General features: G+C 45.2%; 1 protein-coding gene across 2 annotated transcripts in view; it reads left to right on the top strand.

Moving 5' to 3' along the window:
* GABRB1 (gamma-aminobutyric acid type A receptor subunit beta1) overlaps positions 1-18,141 on the top strand; it is a 1,683,231-nt gene that overhangs the window by 1,212,299 nt on the left and 452,791 nt on the right. For both annotated transcript variants that reach the window (XM_078678962.1, XM_078678961.1), the window contains exon 5: positions 9,819-9,901. In XM_078678962.1, the coding sequence (XP_078535088.1) occupies positions 9,819-9,901 (83 nt within the window). The remainder of the gene's footprint in view (positions 1-9,818; positions 9,902-18,141) is intronic.

The raw sequence follows: 18,141 nt of genomic DNA, 5'->3' as shown, positions 1-18,141 counted from the left end.
TAATGCGGCTCGTACAGGCCGATCTCCCTTCTGAACGCTGAGCTGAAAATCTTGGCTAAATTTCTGGCAAATTGCTTGATTCCAGTGATACACTCATTGGTCCAACCTGACCAGTCGGGCTTCATGCCAAGACACAATACAGACCTTAATCTTAGACGGCTACATGGGGTGATAGGTAGAGCTGCGACCACAGAGGAGGATGCGTTAGTGGTGACGCTAGACGCCCGTATGGCGTTCGACACCGTGGAGTGGCCATTTTTATATGCAGTATTAGAGAGGCTGGGCCTAGGGCTGAAATGTCTAAAATGGATTGAACTCTTGTATGCAGAGACGTTGGCGCGGGTCTCAGAGAATGGGAATGTATCCAGAGTGTTTGCGCTTCGGAGGGGAACGAGTCAGGGATGCCCACTGTCCCCCCTGTTGTTCATGTTGGTCCTAGAGCCATTGGCTGCGTGGATTCGGGGAGACCCTATGATCTGTTGACCAAAGTGGACACCAGAGTGGGAAGACAACATTTCCCTACACAAAGACGATATGTATGTGGCGAACCCTCATGTCACGATCCACAGGATGCTGCATTGACCTGTTCCGCAAGTACTCGGGATACACAATCAACTGGGGGAAATTGGTGATATGTCCTAGCTGGGAGTCAGTCCACACTCCACAGTAAGTGTCACCTCTGGATAGATACAAATGGGTTCCGATACTTGGGAATACACATTACTAGAGACCCCAAGATTTTTTAAGAACAAAATTTGCTCCTCCATTGAACTGCCTGAAGAGTGATATTCAACACTGGCGCTCGTTGCCGCTGTCTCTTTTCGGCAGAGCAGCACTTTTTCAAATGATGGCACTTGCCAGGTTCCTCTATGTGCTCCATAACATGCTGTATCCTGTGCCCTCACGGTATTTCCAGCACATAGATGCAGCAGTACGACAGTTGTTGTGGGACGGGGGGCATTGGGGATCTCCATAGCAAAGCTGACCAGGGGATGGTACTACGAAGGTATAGCACTCCTTTCCCTCCAAAGCTACTACTGGGCAACCCAACTCACAGTAATCAATCACTGGGTACACAAACCCCTGAATGAGCCGGCTTATCGGATGGACCAGCATAATATGCAACCAGGTGGATATCTTAGGGCACTATACGGGGAGGAACTGTGGATTCCTTCCACACTCGACTTCAACTACACTCCGAATCTGAGAGGTGGGAACCAGAGCACTAGGCTAGCACAACATACTCACTTTGATGACTCCACTGTGGGACTCGAACAGGCTGGGTCTGTTGATACATCAAGCAGGTTTTGATAGATAGGACACAATCAGGATCTCTAGGGAGTGTGATCTTTGGGTGGGGGGGTATCAAGACCTTCTTGGCACTAAAGAAGGAATACCAGATGCCGCAATCTGAAACCTTTAGGTATCCCCAAATTACCCGGGCACTGAGGGCAACAATACCCAAGGGGGTTGTACTGCCAGAGACTTCTCCACTTGAGGATACACTATTGGATGATTACTTAAATACAAAAGTGACTTCGCTGGTATACTGCAAACTCATAAACAATTTTCTGGACCCCTTGATGGTGCTTTGGAACCGATAGGAGGGAGACCTGGGTGATGAGGAATAGGTGGAGGGTATGGCCTCCCCAGGGAGGTGGCCATTCGCTTGCGCTTCAGACTAGTACAGCTCAAGATCCGACATAGAGCCTACTATGCATGAACACCCATGAAGGATTGGCAGTCGGATACAGGGACCAGGTTCATCTCGATGAGATGCTCACCTTCTGACTAGTGTTCTAGAGAAGTGGTCGTCGATAAGTCTTCAGCAGGGCAAGCTGCAAGTTGGATCCAAAGTGGGGCTCAAAAATGGGGGGATACTGGAGAGCGGGGTCCCAGTGCAGTCACTGATGAAGGTAGGGAAAGCTCTAAGTGTCCGATGTCTGAAGTCCATTCAGAGGAAAGCTTCCACGTTGGTGCGATGTGGCTTGGCATCAGTCTCGGTGAATGTCCCTACTTTCAGACTTAGAAACTTTTCAGGAAATTGCATCTCATTAAGCGGGGCAAATGAGCTAGTTAGATTCAGCCAGCAGGTTGAGGTTTATGGCTTTGACTTGATGGCGATCCAGATCTCCCGCCTGTTTTTCAGAGGAAAAGCTGTCAAAAAGTTTCTAAGTTCCAGGGAGGATTGAGGACCTAGGAGTCCCACGTGTGGGTTAGGACTCACACCAACATAGGCCAGCAGCAGGGTTTGGGCAGGTCCATTTAGAAAGGGTCAGCTGGGCAGTTGCATGGAAAATTCCTTAGAAAGCTTGCTGTCCCTGTAGCTAAGACAGGTTGTCAGCAAACTGACTCTTGGAGTCACTACTGGGGTCCTGGGTTCAAGGCAAGCAAGTCCAGTCTTCCTTCAGGATTCCAGCGCCAGGGCTGTCCTCCTTCTGCTTCTTCACAGGTCCAGAAGGGTTCTAAGGAGAGTTCTGAGTTGGCCAATTTTATGCCCAGTGCCAGCCTGTGTGTGGGGGCAATTCTTTGTCCACCATCTGAACCAGTTCTGGGCAGCTCTTCAGCTCCAACTGAGTTTGGAGCTAGTCTGACTGGAAAGACAAAAGTGATGCAGGTCTTGGTGTGAGCTTCATCTACCAGTGGGAAGGTAGACATCCTTTGAAGCTCAGCAAGTAGCTAACCCCAGAGCCCATTTTCCACTGCCTTGGAGCAATACCCATCTCACCACAGGGGAGCCATTAGTAGTCAGTCATTGTGTGACAGTTGAAGCTTGGACGCTGGCAGAAAAGAGGTAACTTTCCTCAATGTGTCTTTTGCCATAGTATTATCAAGTCCGACCTTACCATGAAGTTGAGTGTGAAATTACCCTTAAAATGAGCCCTTGAATCATTTTTCTAGCTGCTCCCAAACTGAAATTAAGCATTATAAGTTTTATGTTGCAAAGAGGTGTTTTTGAAGGCTAGCCTTGCCACAGCCAAATGATTCGAAAGGAAGCATGTGAAACAGGACAGCCGACTTCTATAGCAGCCTTTGGGGAACCATCTTCAGCTGCACTACAATACCAGCTGCCTTTGAGGAATTAATTGACATGTTTACTCACTTCAAGAAATGCCACATGCTTGATGCTGTAGCAATGTCTTCTGTGGGTACATTCTTGGTTACAGTGAAGAAGCATCGCCATTAGTTTTTGTTGTGTTTTTTTTACATTCAAAGACTACAAAATGTTTGCTGGGGAGTGAAGCCAGTTAATTCTTTGCATTTCCCCATTCTTACCCTTTTCCTAGTCTTCCTATATTTTTGTTTAAAAAAAAATAATTAAGAAACAGTTAAAAAAAACTTCTAGAAAAAAAAATTCTTGTTAGATTCACCATCAACTCAAACAAAGAGCTAACTGTGTTTTTAATGTGTCAGGGAGTGTATCTGTGGTTTTATCATCATGTGCATGAGTGTATGCATAGCGGTGTCAGTGTATGTGTTATTGTAAGCATTAGTGAGTCCCTGTGTGTGGATGCATCAGTATGAGCCTTAGTGTGTGACTGAATGCATTACTGTTTGGCTGGGTGTGTGAGTGTCTGCATTGCTGTTTGCTTGGGTTTGTCAGTGTGTCCATAGGTATGTCTCTGGGCGTATCAGTATTTCCGTCAGTGTATGCCTGTATGTGTTATTAGATGCATTAGTGTTTGTCTGTTGTGTCGGTATCTGCATTACTATTTAGCTGGGTGTCTCCGTGCCTGAATTGCTGTATGTCTAGGCTTGTCATTGTTTGCATTAGTATGTCCCTGGGTGTGTCAGTGTATGTGTCAGTGTATGTGTAAGTGTATGTCTGCGTGTGGTATTGAGTGCATTTATTTTTGGCTCGCTGTGTCAGTGTCTACAATGCTGTATGGTTCGGTGTTTCAGTGTCTGTTTCGCGATGTCCCTGTGTATGTCACTGTATGCATCAGTGTGTGCCTTGGTGTGTTATTCAATGCATTAATGTTGCCTGCATGTCTTAATGTCTGCATTGGTGTATGTCAGGTTGTGTCAGTGTCTGCATTGCTATGTCCCTGAATGTGTCAGTGTATACATCAGTCTATGACTCGGTATGTTATTAGATGCATTAGTGTTTAGTTTGATGTGCAAGTGGCTGTATCAGTTTGTTGTTGGGTGTGTTAGTGACTGTATCAATGTGTCTGTAGGTGAGTCAGTGACTCTATCTGTGTGAACCTGTGTCTGTTAGTACTTCTGTCTGAGTGGAGCTGGTTGTGTGAGTTGCTGTACTGATGTCTGCCAAGGTGTGTTAGTAGCTGTCATAATCTTTCCTTGGCGGTGCATCCTCAAAATGTAAACATTTGGAACAACACTGCAAAGGTTAATTAGTAAAGTACATTACCCCAATATATGGTGTCATTGATCTGCATCAAAAGAGAAAAACTAAAATATGTATTAGTTTTACAATTAATAGGTTTGCAAATGTAACTTACAGTTTCAACACGGCATAAAGACGTAGCTCTAGCAAATAACTAGACATTTCTCATACTGTAAAGCTATTTGTTAATATACATAAGCGTTTAAATTTCCTTTTTTTACTGTTCTCAGCTGCTTCACTCATACACAGCAATTAATGTATTTTTTAATAAGACAGCATAGAACTGTGGAAAAAAAAGAATCTTAAAGATTGTACAAAAATAAATCTGCACACTATCCAATTGCAATTAAGGAACACTGTGAATTGCACTCATTCCAAATAAACACATAAACGTAACACAACTTATTTAGGTATTTTTCACCATTATGAACTATTCACAAATATAGTTTTCTACACAATCCTTTCAAACAAATGCATATATATCTCTACAACACCACACAATAAAGCGATGTTTGGAACTATTCTACTATACGTTCCGGGGAAAAGAAGGTAACAGCTAAATATGTTCAGTGTAATATTTGTGGCATACAGTTGCCTAGCAGCGCTGCCAAGAAGTACTCACATGGGACAAGTTCCAATTGTAAGCACTTAAAACTGATTCGTGAAAGAGTGTACAACTGAATCATGCACAAGAAATGAAGTGCAGCAGAATATTTCACCAATAGAGCACCCTTGGAAGAACGTTCATCAGCTGTGGTCATCAGCGTACCAGCAGTCTGTGAACATATGAGTGACATGATTACTCACTGTGCAAAATGCCACATGTCTACTGCTGTAAACATGTCTCATGTGGCTCCATTTTCCCTACTACTGTACCTGTGTGAATGAATGTGTAAGTGTGAGAGTACATGATTGAGTACCTGTATGGGTGTTCTTGTCACCCTTACATTAACCTAATAATAAATATAGTTATTACTTTACAAGTATATTTTTTAACATACTACAATACAATTTTAACGAAACAGTTAAGAAGCAAACATAACTTATTTAACTATTTACAAATGCAAAAACACATTGAAACTTGAACTTTTACAACAAAAAGTAGCACCATAGGAATTGAAGAGATGATTCCTAGAAATATAGAAGAAGAAAGAGATGGAGAGGTTCACAGGAAGTGTAGACATGCTACTGTGTATCAATGAGAGTGTAGTAGTATTTGTAGGATTTTCCAGGTTTAAATTGATACGATACAGTAAGACCCCACCCATGTACTTGCAGTACTGTCTATTTACTTTACCTCTGAAAATACTAAAAGATTTAGGAACACTAGCTCTAACTGTGAGTTGTGCAGAATATCCATGGGATCACTTACATTACTTTCTCAGAGAAGCATACTTTAATATTAAACGCATCATCCTCTGAGCTTCTGAAAGGACTTAAAGGTACAGTTTTGTATTTCCCTTTAAATGTGAGTTGTGCAGAATATCCATGGGATCACTTACATTACTTTCTCAGAGAAGCATACTTTAATATTAAACGCATCATCCTCTGAGCTTCTGAAAGGACTTAAAGGTACAGTTTTGTATTTTCCTTTAAATGTGTCTATTTTTGTGAAACACTATATTGAAACTGTGGGTGTAGAGAAAGATTCAGAAGAACCGCTTGTTATTCTAGTAAATGGTATGTGCACGAAAAAGTAAAAAATATGGCAGGAACTAGTGGATATAAATCAGGTGAAGAAACCTACATGATATGTTAAAGACAATAATGTGTACTATAAAGATGTAATGTTCTCTAACATGGAAGTTGAATGATGGAAAAAATGTTGCCTACAAGTGGACAGTTTGAAAAAGTGGATAGAAATAGATCTAAAGAAATCTATGAGCATTACAGTATCCATCTGCTACATTCAAAAGAGATTATGGGGATGCAATTAAATTGTATGATAAACAAGCTGAAATAATGCCGATAAGTGTCTGAAGAAAAGCTTTCTCAAATGGCTTCTTCGCAGTCCTATTTGAAAAAAAGACAATATAAACATTTGTTAGAAATATATTCTTAAAAAACAACAATACTTTTAACAAACATTTGAAAACTACCCCACAAAATCCTCCCAGTAGTAGTCACACAGTTTCTGACTAACACTGAATTTCAAACTCCACTTTCCTGGGGTTAGTTCATACTTACAAACAAGGACCTCCTTTATAGTACGATACCTTAAATTCTTCCCCTTATCTAGAACAACTATGTTGTTCCTCCCCTCACCACATATATGACTCCAAAGGTATCTCTACAATCCTTCTAAGAGATCCTCTGTACCACTGCAGCTACTTCTTATGACAGAAATAACCTGTCTATAACAAACCCCTCCTTAAAGTCAGCCACCGAGTTCCTGAATATATGAATTCTTTCTTCTGCATTGGACACACTAGTAGTGCTCACACCTTCTTTGTTAGACTCTAAGAGCTATTTGGCCTTCGAGTGCACATCCTTAACACTACAGCCAGCAAAAACATGTTATCAACCAAGGATCTCTTAGCCTCACCCTTTCTCTCCTCTGCACCCACCTGAGCCAGCTGCGGCCCCAGCTTCCATTCCAGTCTGTGCTTGAGGTCCTCAGGGGACTGAGTTTGGGAGGAGACAGTATTTCCTGCATTGTATAAAGTACAGAAGTCTCTATCTGGGGGGTCCCCTCTCTACTCTGGTGAATTTACCCACTCATTCATCCACTCTTCGCCCACCTTCTGAATCCCACTACCCTTTGGAGCCCTGGTTCTGAGTTCAACTATAATCAGTATTCTGCCTTTTTAAGAGTGCTGGAGTAGTCCTTTTCAAACTCTTCTTGTGGAACAGGTTGCATTCTGTGCATGTCCTCTCAGGCTCTAAAATGAACTAGTACTCAAACTTGGCTGTATATGTGAGTAAATGGGTGTGAGAATGTTTTTATGATTATCTGACTGAGTGTTGCAGTCACTGTCTGGCTATATGAGCGGTGGCTACATAAGTGCTTTTGTGGGAGTGTAACTGGATATTTAAGTGCCTTTCTGACTTTTTGAACACGTGCAAATTACATACTATAAGCAAACACTCAAATCTAATTTCAAACACATTCATTCATACTGGACTCATAAAATTGCTGTTCGTTCAGAATACAAATTTATCTTACTCCTTTCCTGTTCACTTTATTTTTAGTTAATATTCTCATCTAATATCTAGCAAGACACTAGAACTTTGCTGTTTGCATACGTCAAATATTTGCAGGTACTTTAGGCACAGCTTTAAAACTATGCTGTCCTTCATATGCAACAAACAAATGTACTTCATGGAGAAATTTCAGATTTTTTTCTCCAGAAAGAGTACCAAGCAAGAGGTGCTCCTCATAGTCAGTCTGTGTGTGTCAGTGGGTGTGAGAGAGTTTGTATGAGAATTTAATAGAATAATATATTATACCCAGAATCAGGGATAGGTATTTATCTCTGTTGGTGTCCGTAACTTTAAGAAATGACCGTAGAGGTCCCGGTGATGTCTGCCTTGCGGGTAGGAAGAGAAACTGTTACCAAATGTCGCAAAGTCTCATTGTGTGAGCTAGAGGGCACCTCTGGTATTGCCACTGTGATAACAGAACCGGCAGTCGTCGCCCTGTTATTGTACCGAGGCAATGTGTGCTGGGAAATATAGGCACTTGGGCGGTCGTCAAGCTGAAACATGTCTAGTGTTATCCCATGTATGTCTGTCAGGAGTGACTTGGGAAGGGTATTTGGGAATGTTTCAGCACGCCACACATTGTAACTGAACAGGTCAGTTACAACAACCAAAACCCACCAACCTAGTTTTTAATTTTTTTGAAATAATAAGTGGAAGAGCCAGTTGGCCTCATTAGGCTTCCTGCTTAAATATAAAACCCTGGTTAGTGGGTATAGGCAATGGGAATGGGCCTGGCTACATGCAGTTTGGGTGAAAACAACGTGCTCTGCTGCAAAAACCTACTTCAAACGGTGTACATCCCTTATTAGTGGGCAGACGTAAATATGAAAAACTCCCTTATATTTAGTACATTCCACGCTATATCCCAAAGGGCCAGAAGAAATGACCGTCTAGTGGGGTACCCAAGAGTGAGACTGTCCGACTCTGGTTACAGTGAATAACTACTCTCTACCATAGATGTGCTTTTCTCTATCTCTGTTGTAACTACTGCTGATCCAGACGTAGAACTATGTTTATTCTCAAAGTTACGAAGTTACGAACAGCAACAGAGATAAATACCCATCCCTGATTCGGGTTTAATGTATTATTCTATTATATTCTCTGTTCTAACACAATGTTATTTATAGTTGTGAAACGGTTGCATTTAACCTTGTTATTTTATGATTACTGGGCTACAAAAGCTTCTACATGATGGCGTTAAAAAAAGTGACTATGTCTACAAATTTCACAGTCCTATGTTTATTTTCATATTGACAGTGTGTTATATTGAACGTTTTCCTGTGATAATGTTGTGTGAACAAGCCCTTCCGGGGGCGAAAAGCGTCACGACAGGTTCATGCATTTAATAAACCTCCTATGTTGGTATAACGTGGAAGACTGATGGTTTTTCTGTTGACCTGAGTGCTCGGTTGGAACCCGGCTCGACTGGTATATATATATGTATATATATATATATGTATATGTATATATATATATATATATATATATATATATATATATATATATATATATATATATATATATATATATATATATATACATATACATATATATATAAATATATATATATATATATATATGTGATCATGGACGGCCGAAACGCGTCTTGACTTTTGCAAAAAAGGAAATAAAATAATGCACTACAATTGGGTCCACGCTCGTGATTTCGCGTGCATGCGAGGTTGATCTGCGAGGTATTGCAGATATATATATATATATAGCACATACATTTACCTTACATACCTTGCGATGTATTGCAAAGGCATATTCGTGGTTAAGGCTTTGTGTTGTAAAGGCAATGCATGGTAAAGACTTTGCATGGTAATGGATTGCAAAGGCTGGTTCCTCTACCAGTGGTCCAGTTTATCAAGTTTACTATAACAGAAGCTTGAGATTGTTGAAAGTATGGGAAGTGCTTCATATTGAAACTCTATGTTGAGAGATGATTTAATTATGTCCTTTGCAAGTGCCTTAAACCCAATAATTACAATCAGTACAAGGGTAATCCACATATTTACACGGAAAACGTGCCTTATCTTAATGAGGTAAAGTCCCTCTCTTATTGTTAACAAAAACACGTGGGTGTAGACACGGTCACATGGGCCCAGGGGCACAAGAGCAACACGTGTGTGCCAGCCATTTTAAATGCTCAGAACCGATCCATGTATTCAGTGCAGGTAATTTTCTTGTGCCCCACAAATGCACTCAAAGTCAACTCATTAAGTGTTTCACAAGACTTGTTTGTGTTTCACCTTTCTTTCAGAATCACTACAACTGCTGCCTGCATGATGGATCTACGCAGGTATCCCCTAGATGAACAGAACTGCACCCTGGAAATCGAAAGTTGTGAGTACGGCCTATTTTTAAGTTTTTAATTGACATATACACGATCCAAATGCTAACAAATTTGTAAATCTTGTTCTCTTCTAAAATTGGTATGAACAAGTTCACATTCATGAAGTATAGAGATCATTATTAGAACATCGACAATTCTTGCTGGTTATTTTGATAGCAAATGACGAATAGTGAAAATGGGTACTTTTACTAGACGTGTATATGTATTGCCACGTAAAATGTGATAATGGCGGCTGATGTATTATCTGCGCACACAAAAAGTAGTATTCGAAAAAAACAGAACGTATTGTGGCAGTGCGGTGACTAATAGTATTGTACTGACCATTGTAACCAGTCGAATAACTTGTGACTTCAAACGTGCCTTTAAATAAACCGGGGGCTTCATAGTAATGGAATGTCTATCATGAATGAAATGGGGAAAAGTAAATCAGCGATGAATGAAAGTATTCTACATATTTGGATGAAACAGTTTGATTGAGAAAAAAGTCTTTAATGTATTTTGTAAAAGCTATTTATTAATACATATGCTGACTCATTAGATAACAGGCCCTTGATAGATCAATAGGCATGATTGTCCCAGGATGCTTGTTTCCGGTCCAGGGAAGACATGGCTTGGCAGTTCGTGCTGGACTGTTCCCATGAGGCACAGGGTCAGACTGATTTGCAAATAGCCATGTCTGTCCCAGGATGCTTGTTTCCGGTCCAGGGAAGACATGGCTTGGCAGTTCGTGCTGGACTGTTCCCATGAGGCACAGGGTCAGACTGATTTGCATATAGCCATGTCTGAACTGGGCACATATTTGCATATAGCCATGTCTGAACTGGGGTGGCCGAGTGGCTGGGGTGGCCGAGTGAGCTAAAGAATGGTGATGGATTAAACCCAGATCAGTTGACTGGGGGTGAGTGTTTGATTTGCTCAAACACTCCGTCCATCATCACCTTTTGTATCGCTTTGTTCGCCCTAAGTGTGGCAGGGTATGCTCAGACGTGAGTCCCTTGCTCACTTGGCCACTGGATTCAAGATAGCCTGGCTGATGATGATTATGAATCCGAAACCGGTCCCAGGATGCTTGTTTCTGGTCCAGGGAAGACATGGATTGGCAGTTCGTGCTGGACTGTTCCCATGAGGCACAGGGTCAGACTGATTTGCATATGGCCGTGTCTGAACTGGGGTGGCCGAGTGAGCTAAAGAATGGTGATGGATTAAACCCAGATCAGTTGACTGGGGGTGAATTTGATTTGCTCAAACGCTCCGTCCATCATCCCCCTTTGTAGCGCTTTGTTCGCCCTAAGTGTGGCAGGGTATGCTCAGGCGTGAGTCCCTTGCTCACTTGGCCACTGGATTCAAGATAGTCTGGCTGAGGAGGATTATGAATCCGAAACCGGTCCCAGGATGCTTGTTCCCGATCCAGGGAAGACATTGCTTGGCAGTTCGTGCTGGACTGTTCCCATGAGGCACAGGGTCAGACTGATTTGCATATGGCCATGTCTGAACTGGGGTGGCCGAGTGAGCTAAAGAATGGTGATGGATTAAACCCAGTTCAGTTGACTGGGGGTGAGTGTTTGATTTGCTCAAACGCTCCGTCCATCATCCCCTTTTGTATCGCTTTCTTCGCCCTAAGTGTGGCAGGGTATGCTCAGACGTGAGTCCCTTGCTCACTTGGCCACTGGATTCAAGACAGCCTGCCTGATGAGGATTATGAATCCGACACCGGTCCCAGGATGCTTGTTTCCGGTCCAGGGAAGACATGGCTTGGCAGTTCGTGCTGGACTGTTCCCATGAGGCACAGGGTCAGACTGATTTGCATATGGCCATGTCTGAAATGGGGTGGCCGAGTGAGCTAAAGAATGGTGATGGATTAAACCCAGATCAGTTGACCGGGGGTGAGTGTTTGATTTGCTCAAACGCTCCGTCCATCATCCCCTTTTGTATCGCTTTGTTCGCCCTAAGTGTGGCAGGGTATGCTCAGACGTGAGTCCCTTGCTCACTTGGCCACTGGATTCAAGATAGCCTGGCTGATGAGGATTATGAATCCGAAACTGGTCCCAGGATGCTTGTTTCCGGTCCAGGGAAGACATGACTTGGCAGTTTGTGCTGGACTGTTCCCATGAGGCACAGGGTCAGACTGATTTGCATATGGCCATGTCTGAACCGGGGTGGCCGAGTGAGCTAAAGAATGGTGATGGATTAAACCCAGATCAGTTGACTGGGGGTGAGTGTTTGATTTGCTCAAACGCTCTGTCCATCATCCCCTTTTGTATCGCTTTGTTCGCCCTAAGTGTGGCAGGGTATGCTCAGACGTGAGTCCCTTGCTCACTTGGCCACTGGATTCAAGATAGCCAGGCTGATGAGGATTATGAATCCGAAACCGGTCCCAGGATGCTTTTTTCCGGTCCAGGGAAGACATGGCTTGGCAGTTTGTGCTGGACTGTTCCTATGAGGCACAGGGTCAGACTGATTTGCATATGGCCATGTCTGAACTGGGGTGGCCGAGTGAGCTAAAGAATGGTGATGGATTAAAGCCAGATCAGTTGACTGGGGGTGAGTGTTTGATTTGCTCAAACGCTCCGGCCATCATCCCCTTTTGTATCGCTTTGTTCGCCCTAAGTGTGGCAGGGTATGCTCAGACGTGAGTCCCTTGCTCACTTGGCCACTGGATTCAAGATAGCCTGGCTGATGAGGATTATGAATCCGAAACCGGTCCCAGGATGCTTGTTTCCGGTCCAGGGAAGACATGGCTTGGCAGTTCGTGCTGGACTGTTCCCATGAGGCACAGGGTCAGACTGATTTGCATATGGCCATGTCTGAACTGGGGTGGTCGAGTGAGCTAAAGAATGGTGATGGATTAAACCCAGATCAGTTGAGTGGGGGTGAGTGTTTGATTTGCTCAAACGCTCCGTCCATCATCCCCTTTTGTATCGCTTTGTTCGCCCTAAGTGTGGCAAGGTATGCTCAGACGTGAGTCCCTTGCTCACTTGGCCACTGGATTCAAGATAGCCTGGCTGATGAGGATTATGAATCCGAAACCGGTCCCAGGATGCTTGTTTCCGGTCCATGGAAGACATGGCTTGGCAGTTTGTGCTGGACTGTTCCCATGAGGCACAGGGTCAGACTGATTTGCATATGGCCATGTCTGAACTGGGGTGGCCGAGTGAGCTAAAGAATGGTGATGGATTAAACCCAGATCAGTTGACTGGGGGTGAGTGTTTGATTTTCTCAAACGCTCCGTCCATCATCCCCTTTTGTATCGCTTTGTTCACCCTAAGTGTTGCAGGGTATGCTCAGACGTGAGTCCCTTGCTCACTTTGCCACTGGATTCAAGATAGCCTGGCTGATGAGGATTATGAATCCGAAACCGGTCCCAGGATGCTTGTTTCCGGTCCAGGGAAGACATGGCTTGGCAGTTCGTGCTGGACTGTTCCCATGAGGCACAGGGTCAGACTGATTTGCATATGGCCATGTCTGAACTGGGGTGGCCGAGTGAGCTAAAGAATGGTGATGGATTAAACCCAGATCAGTTGACTGGGGGTGAGTGTTTGATTTGCTCAAACGCTCCGTCCATCATCCCCTTTTGTATTGCTTTGTTCGCCCTAAGTGTGCCAGGGTATGCTCAGACGTGAGTCCCTTGCTCACTTGGCCACTGGATTCAAGATAGCCTGGCTGATGAGGATTATGAATCCGAAACCGGTCCCCGGATGCTTGTTTCCGGTCCAGGGAAGACATGGCTTGGCAGTTCGTGCTGGACTGTTCCCATGAGGCACAGGGTCAGACTGATTTGCATATGGCCATGTCTGAACTGGGGTGGTCGAGTGAGCTAAAGAATGGTGATGGATTAAACCCAGATCAGTTGACTGGGGGTGAGTGTTTGATTTGCTCAAACACTCCGTCCATCATCCCCTTTTGTATCGCTTTGTTCGCCCTAAGTGTGGCAGGGTATGCTCAGACGTGAGTCCCTTGCTCACTTGGCCACTGGATTCAAGATAGCCTGGCTGATGAGGATTATGAATCCGAAACCGGTCCCAGGATGCTTGTTTCCGGTCCAGGGAAGACATGGCTTGGCAGTTTGTGCTGGACTGTTCCCATGAGGCACAGGGTCAGACTGATTTGCATATGGCCATGTCTGAACTGGGGTGGCCGAGTGAGCTAAAGAATGGTGATGGATTAAACCCAGATCAGTTGACTGGGGGTGAGTGTTTGATTTGCTCAAACGCTCTGTCCATCATCCCCTTTTGTATCGCTTTGTTCGCCCTAAGTGTGGCAGGGTATGCTCAGACGTGAGTCCCTTGCTCACTTGGCCACTGGATTCAAGATAGCCAGGCTGATGAGGATTATGAATCCGAAACCGGTCCCAGGATGCTTTTTTCCGGTCCAGGGAAGACATGGCTTGGCAGTTCGTGCTGGACTGTTCCCATGAGGCACAGGGTCAGACTGATTTGCATATGGCCATGTCTGAACTGGGGTGGCCGAGTGAGCTAAAGAATGGTGATGGATTAAACCCAGATCAGTTGACTGGGGGTGAGTGTTTGATTTGCTCAAACGCTCCGGCCATCATCCCCTTTTGTATTGCTTTGTTCGCCCTAAGTGTGGCAGGGCATGCTCAGACGTGAGTCCCTTGCTCACTTGGCCACTGGATTCCAGATAGCCTGGCTGATGAGGATTATGAATCCGAAACCGGTCCCAGGATGCTTGTTTCCGGTCCAGGGAAGACATGGCTTGGCAGTTCATGCTGGACTGTTCCCATGAGGCACAGGGTCAGACTGATTTGCATATGGCCATGTCTGAACTGGGGTGGCCGAGTGAGCTAAAGAATGGTGATGGATTAAACCCAGATCAGTTGACTGGGGGTGAGTGTTTGATTTGCTCAAACGCTCCGTCCATCATCCCCTTTTGTATCGCTTTGTTCGCCCTAAGTGTGGCAGGGTATGCTCAGACGTGAGTCCCTTGCTCACTTGGCCACTGGATTCAAGATAGCCTGGCTGATGAGGATTATGAATCCGAAACCGGTCCCAGGATGCTCGTTTCCGGTCCAGGGAAGACATGGCTTGGCAGTTCGTGCTGGACTATTCCCATGAGGCACAGGGTCAGACTGATTTGCATATGGCCATGTCTGAACTGGGGTGGCCGAGTGAGCTAAAGAATGGTGATTGATTAAACCCAGATCAGTTGACTGGGGGTGAGTGTTTGATTTGCTCAAACGCTCCGTCCATCATCCCCTTTTGTATCGCTTTGTTCGCCCTAAGTGTTGCAGGGTATGCTCAGACGTGAGTCCCTTGCTCACTTGGCCACTGGATTCAAGATAGCCTGGCTGATGAGGATTATGAATCCGAAACCAGTCCCAGGATGCTTGTTTCCGGTCCAGGGAAGACATGGCTTGGCAGTTCGTGCTGGACTGTTCTCATGAGGCACAGGGTCAGACTGATTTGCATATGGCCATGTCTGAACTGGGGTGGCCGAGTGAGCTAAAGAATGGTGATTGATTAAACCCAGATCAGTTGACTGGGGGTGAGTGTTTGATTTGCTCAAACGCTCCGTCCATCATCCCCTTTTGTATCGCTTTGTTCGCCCTAAGTGTTGCAGGGTATTCTCAGACGTGAGTCCCTTGCTCACTTGGCCACTGGATTCAAGATAGCCTGGCTGATGAGGATTATGAATCCGAAACCGGTCCCAGGATGCTTGTTTCCGGTCCAGGGAAGACATGGCTTGGCAGTTCGTGCTGGACTGTTCCCATGAGGCACAGGGTAAGACTGATTTGCATATGGCCATGTCTGAACTGGGGTGGTCGAGTGAGCTAAAGAATGGTGATGGATTAAACACAGATCAGTTGACTGGGGGTGAGTGTTTGATTTGCTCAAACACTCCGTCCATCATCCCCTTTTGTATCGCTTTGTTCGCCCTAAGTGTGGCAGGGTATGCTCAGACGTGAGTCCCTTGCTCACTTGGCCACTGGATTCAAGATAGGTTGGCTGATGAGGATTATGAATCCGAAACCGGTCCCAGGATGCTTGTTTCCGGTCCAGGGAAGACATGGCTTGGCAGTTTGTGCTGGACTGTTCCCATGAGGCACAGGGTCAGACTGATTTGCATATGGCCATGTCTGAACTGGGGTGGCCGAGTGAGCTAAAGAATGGTGATGGATTAAACCCAGATCAGTTGACTGGGGGTGAGTGTTTGATTTGCTCAAACGCTCTGTCCATCATCCCCTTTTGTATCGCTTTGTTCGCCCTAAGTGTGGCTGGGTATGCTCAGACGTGAGTCCCTTGCTCACTTGGCCACTGGATTCAAGATAGCCAGGCTGATGAGGATTATGAATCCGAAACCGGTCCCAGGATGCTTTTTTCCGGTCCAGGGAAGACATGGCTTGGCAGTTCGTGCTGGACTGTTCCCATGAGGCACAGGGTCAGACTGATTTGCATATGGCCATGTCTGAACTGGGGTGGCAGAGTGAGCTAAAGAATGGTGATGGATTAAACCCAGATCTGTTGACTGGGGGTGAGTGTTTGATTTGCTCAAACGCTCCGGCCATCATCCCCTTTTGTATTGCTTTGTTCGCCCTAAGTGTGGCAGGGCATGCTCAGACGTGAGTCCCTTGCTCACTTGGCCACTGGATTCAAGATAGCCTGGCTGATGAGGATTATGAATCCGAAACCGGTCCCAGGATGCTTGTTTCCGGTCCAGGGAAGACATGGCTTGGCAGTTCATGCTGGACTGTTCCCATGAGCCACAGGGTCAGACTGATTTGCATATGGCCATGTCTGAACTGCGGTGGCCGAGTGAGCTAAAGAATGGTGATGGATTAAACCCAGATCAGTTGACTGGGGGTGAGTGTTTGATTTGCTCAAACGCTCCGTCAATCATCCCCTTTTGTATCGCTTTGTTCGCCCTAAGTGTGGCAGGGTATGCTCAGACGTGAGTCCCTTGCTCACTTGGCCACTGGATTCAAGATAGCCTGGCTGATGAGGATTATGAATCCGACACCGGTCCCAGGATGCTTGTTTCCGGTCCAGGGAAGACATGGCTTGGCAGTTCGTGCTGGACTGTTCCCATGAGGAACAGGGTCAGACTGATTTGCATATGGCCATGTCTGAACTGGGGTGGTCGAGTGAGCTAAAGAATGGTGATGGATTAAACCCAGATCAGTTGACTAGGGGTGAGTGTTTGATTTGCTCAAACGCTCCATCCATCATCCCCTTTTGTATCGCTTTGTTCGCCCTAAGTATGGCAGGGTATGCTCAGACGTGAGTCCCTTGCTCACTTGGCCACTGGATTCAAGATAGCCTGGCTGATGAGGATTATGAATCCGAAACCGGTCCCAGGATGCTTGTTTTCGGTCAAGGGAAGACATGGCTTGGCAGTTCGTGCTGGACTGTTCCCATGAGGCATAGGGTCAGACTGATTTGCATATGGCCATGTCTGAACTGGGGTGGCCGAGTGAGCTAAAGAATGGCGATGGATTAAACCCAGATCAGTTGACTGGTGGTGAGTGTTTGATTTTCTCAAACGCTCCGTCCATCATCCCCTTTTGTATCACTTTGTTCGCCCTAAGTGTGGCAGGGTATGCTCAGACGTGAGTCCCTTGCTCACTTGGCCACTGGATTCAAGATAGCCTGGATGATGAGGATTATGAATCCGAAACTGGTCCCAGGATGCTTGTTTCCGGTCCAGGGTAGACATGGCTTGGCAGTTCGTGCTGGACTGTTCCCATGAGGCACAGGGTCAGACTGATTTGCATATGGCCATGTCTGAACTGGGGTGGCCGAGTGAGCTAAAGAATGGTGATTGATTAAACCCAGATCAGTTGACTGGGGGTGAGTGTTTGATTTGCTCAAACGCTCCGTCCATCATCCCCTTTTGTATCGCTTTGTTCGCCCTAAGTGTGGCAGGGTATGCTCAGACGTGAGTCCCTTGCTCACTTGGCCACTGGATTCAAGATAGCCTGGCTGATGAGGATTATGAATCCGAAACTGGTCCCAGGATGCTTGTTTCCGGTCCAGGGAAGACATGGCTTGGCAGTTCGTGCTGGACTGTTGCCATGAGGCACAGGGTCAAACTGATTTGCATATGGCCATGTCTGAACTGAGGTGGCCGAGTGAGCTTAAGAATGGTGATGGATTAAACCCAGATCAGTTGACTGGGGGTGAGTGTTTTGTGGTATATAAATAAATAATACCGGATCTAGGTTTGACTAGGCATAGCAATAACAGATAGCTCAATAAATAAGAGTCAAGATTCG

Source organism: Lissotriton helveticus, chromosome 2_2 (assembly GCF_964261635.1).
Source record: "Lissotriton helveticus chromosome 2_2, aLisHel1.1, whole genome shotgun sequence".
In the NCBI taxonomy this organism is placed as follows: domain Eukaryota; kingdom Metazoa; phylum Chordata; class Amphibia; order Caudata; family Salamandridae; genus Lissotriton; species Lissotriton helveticus.
This window is presented reverse-complemented; position numbering and strand designations above follow the sequence as displayed.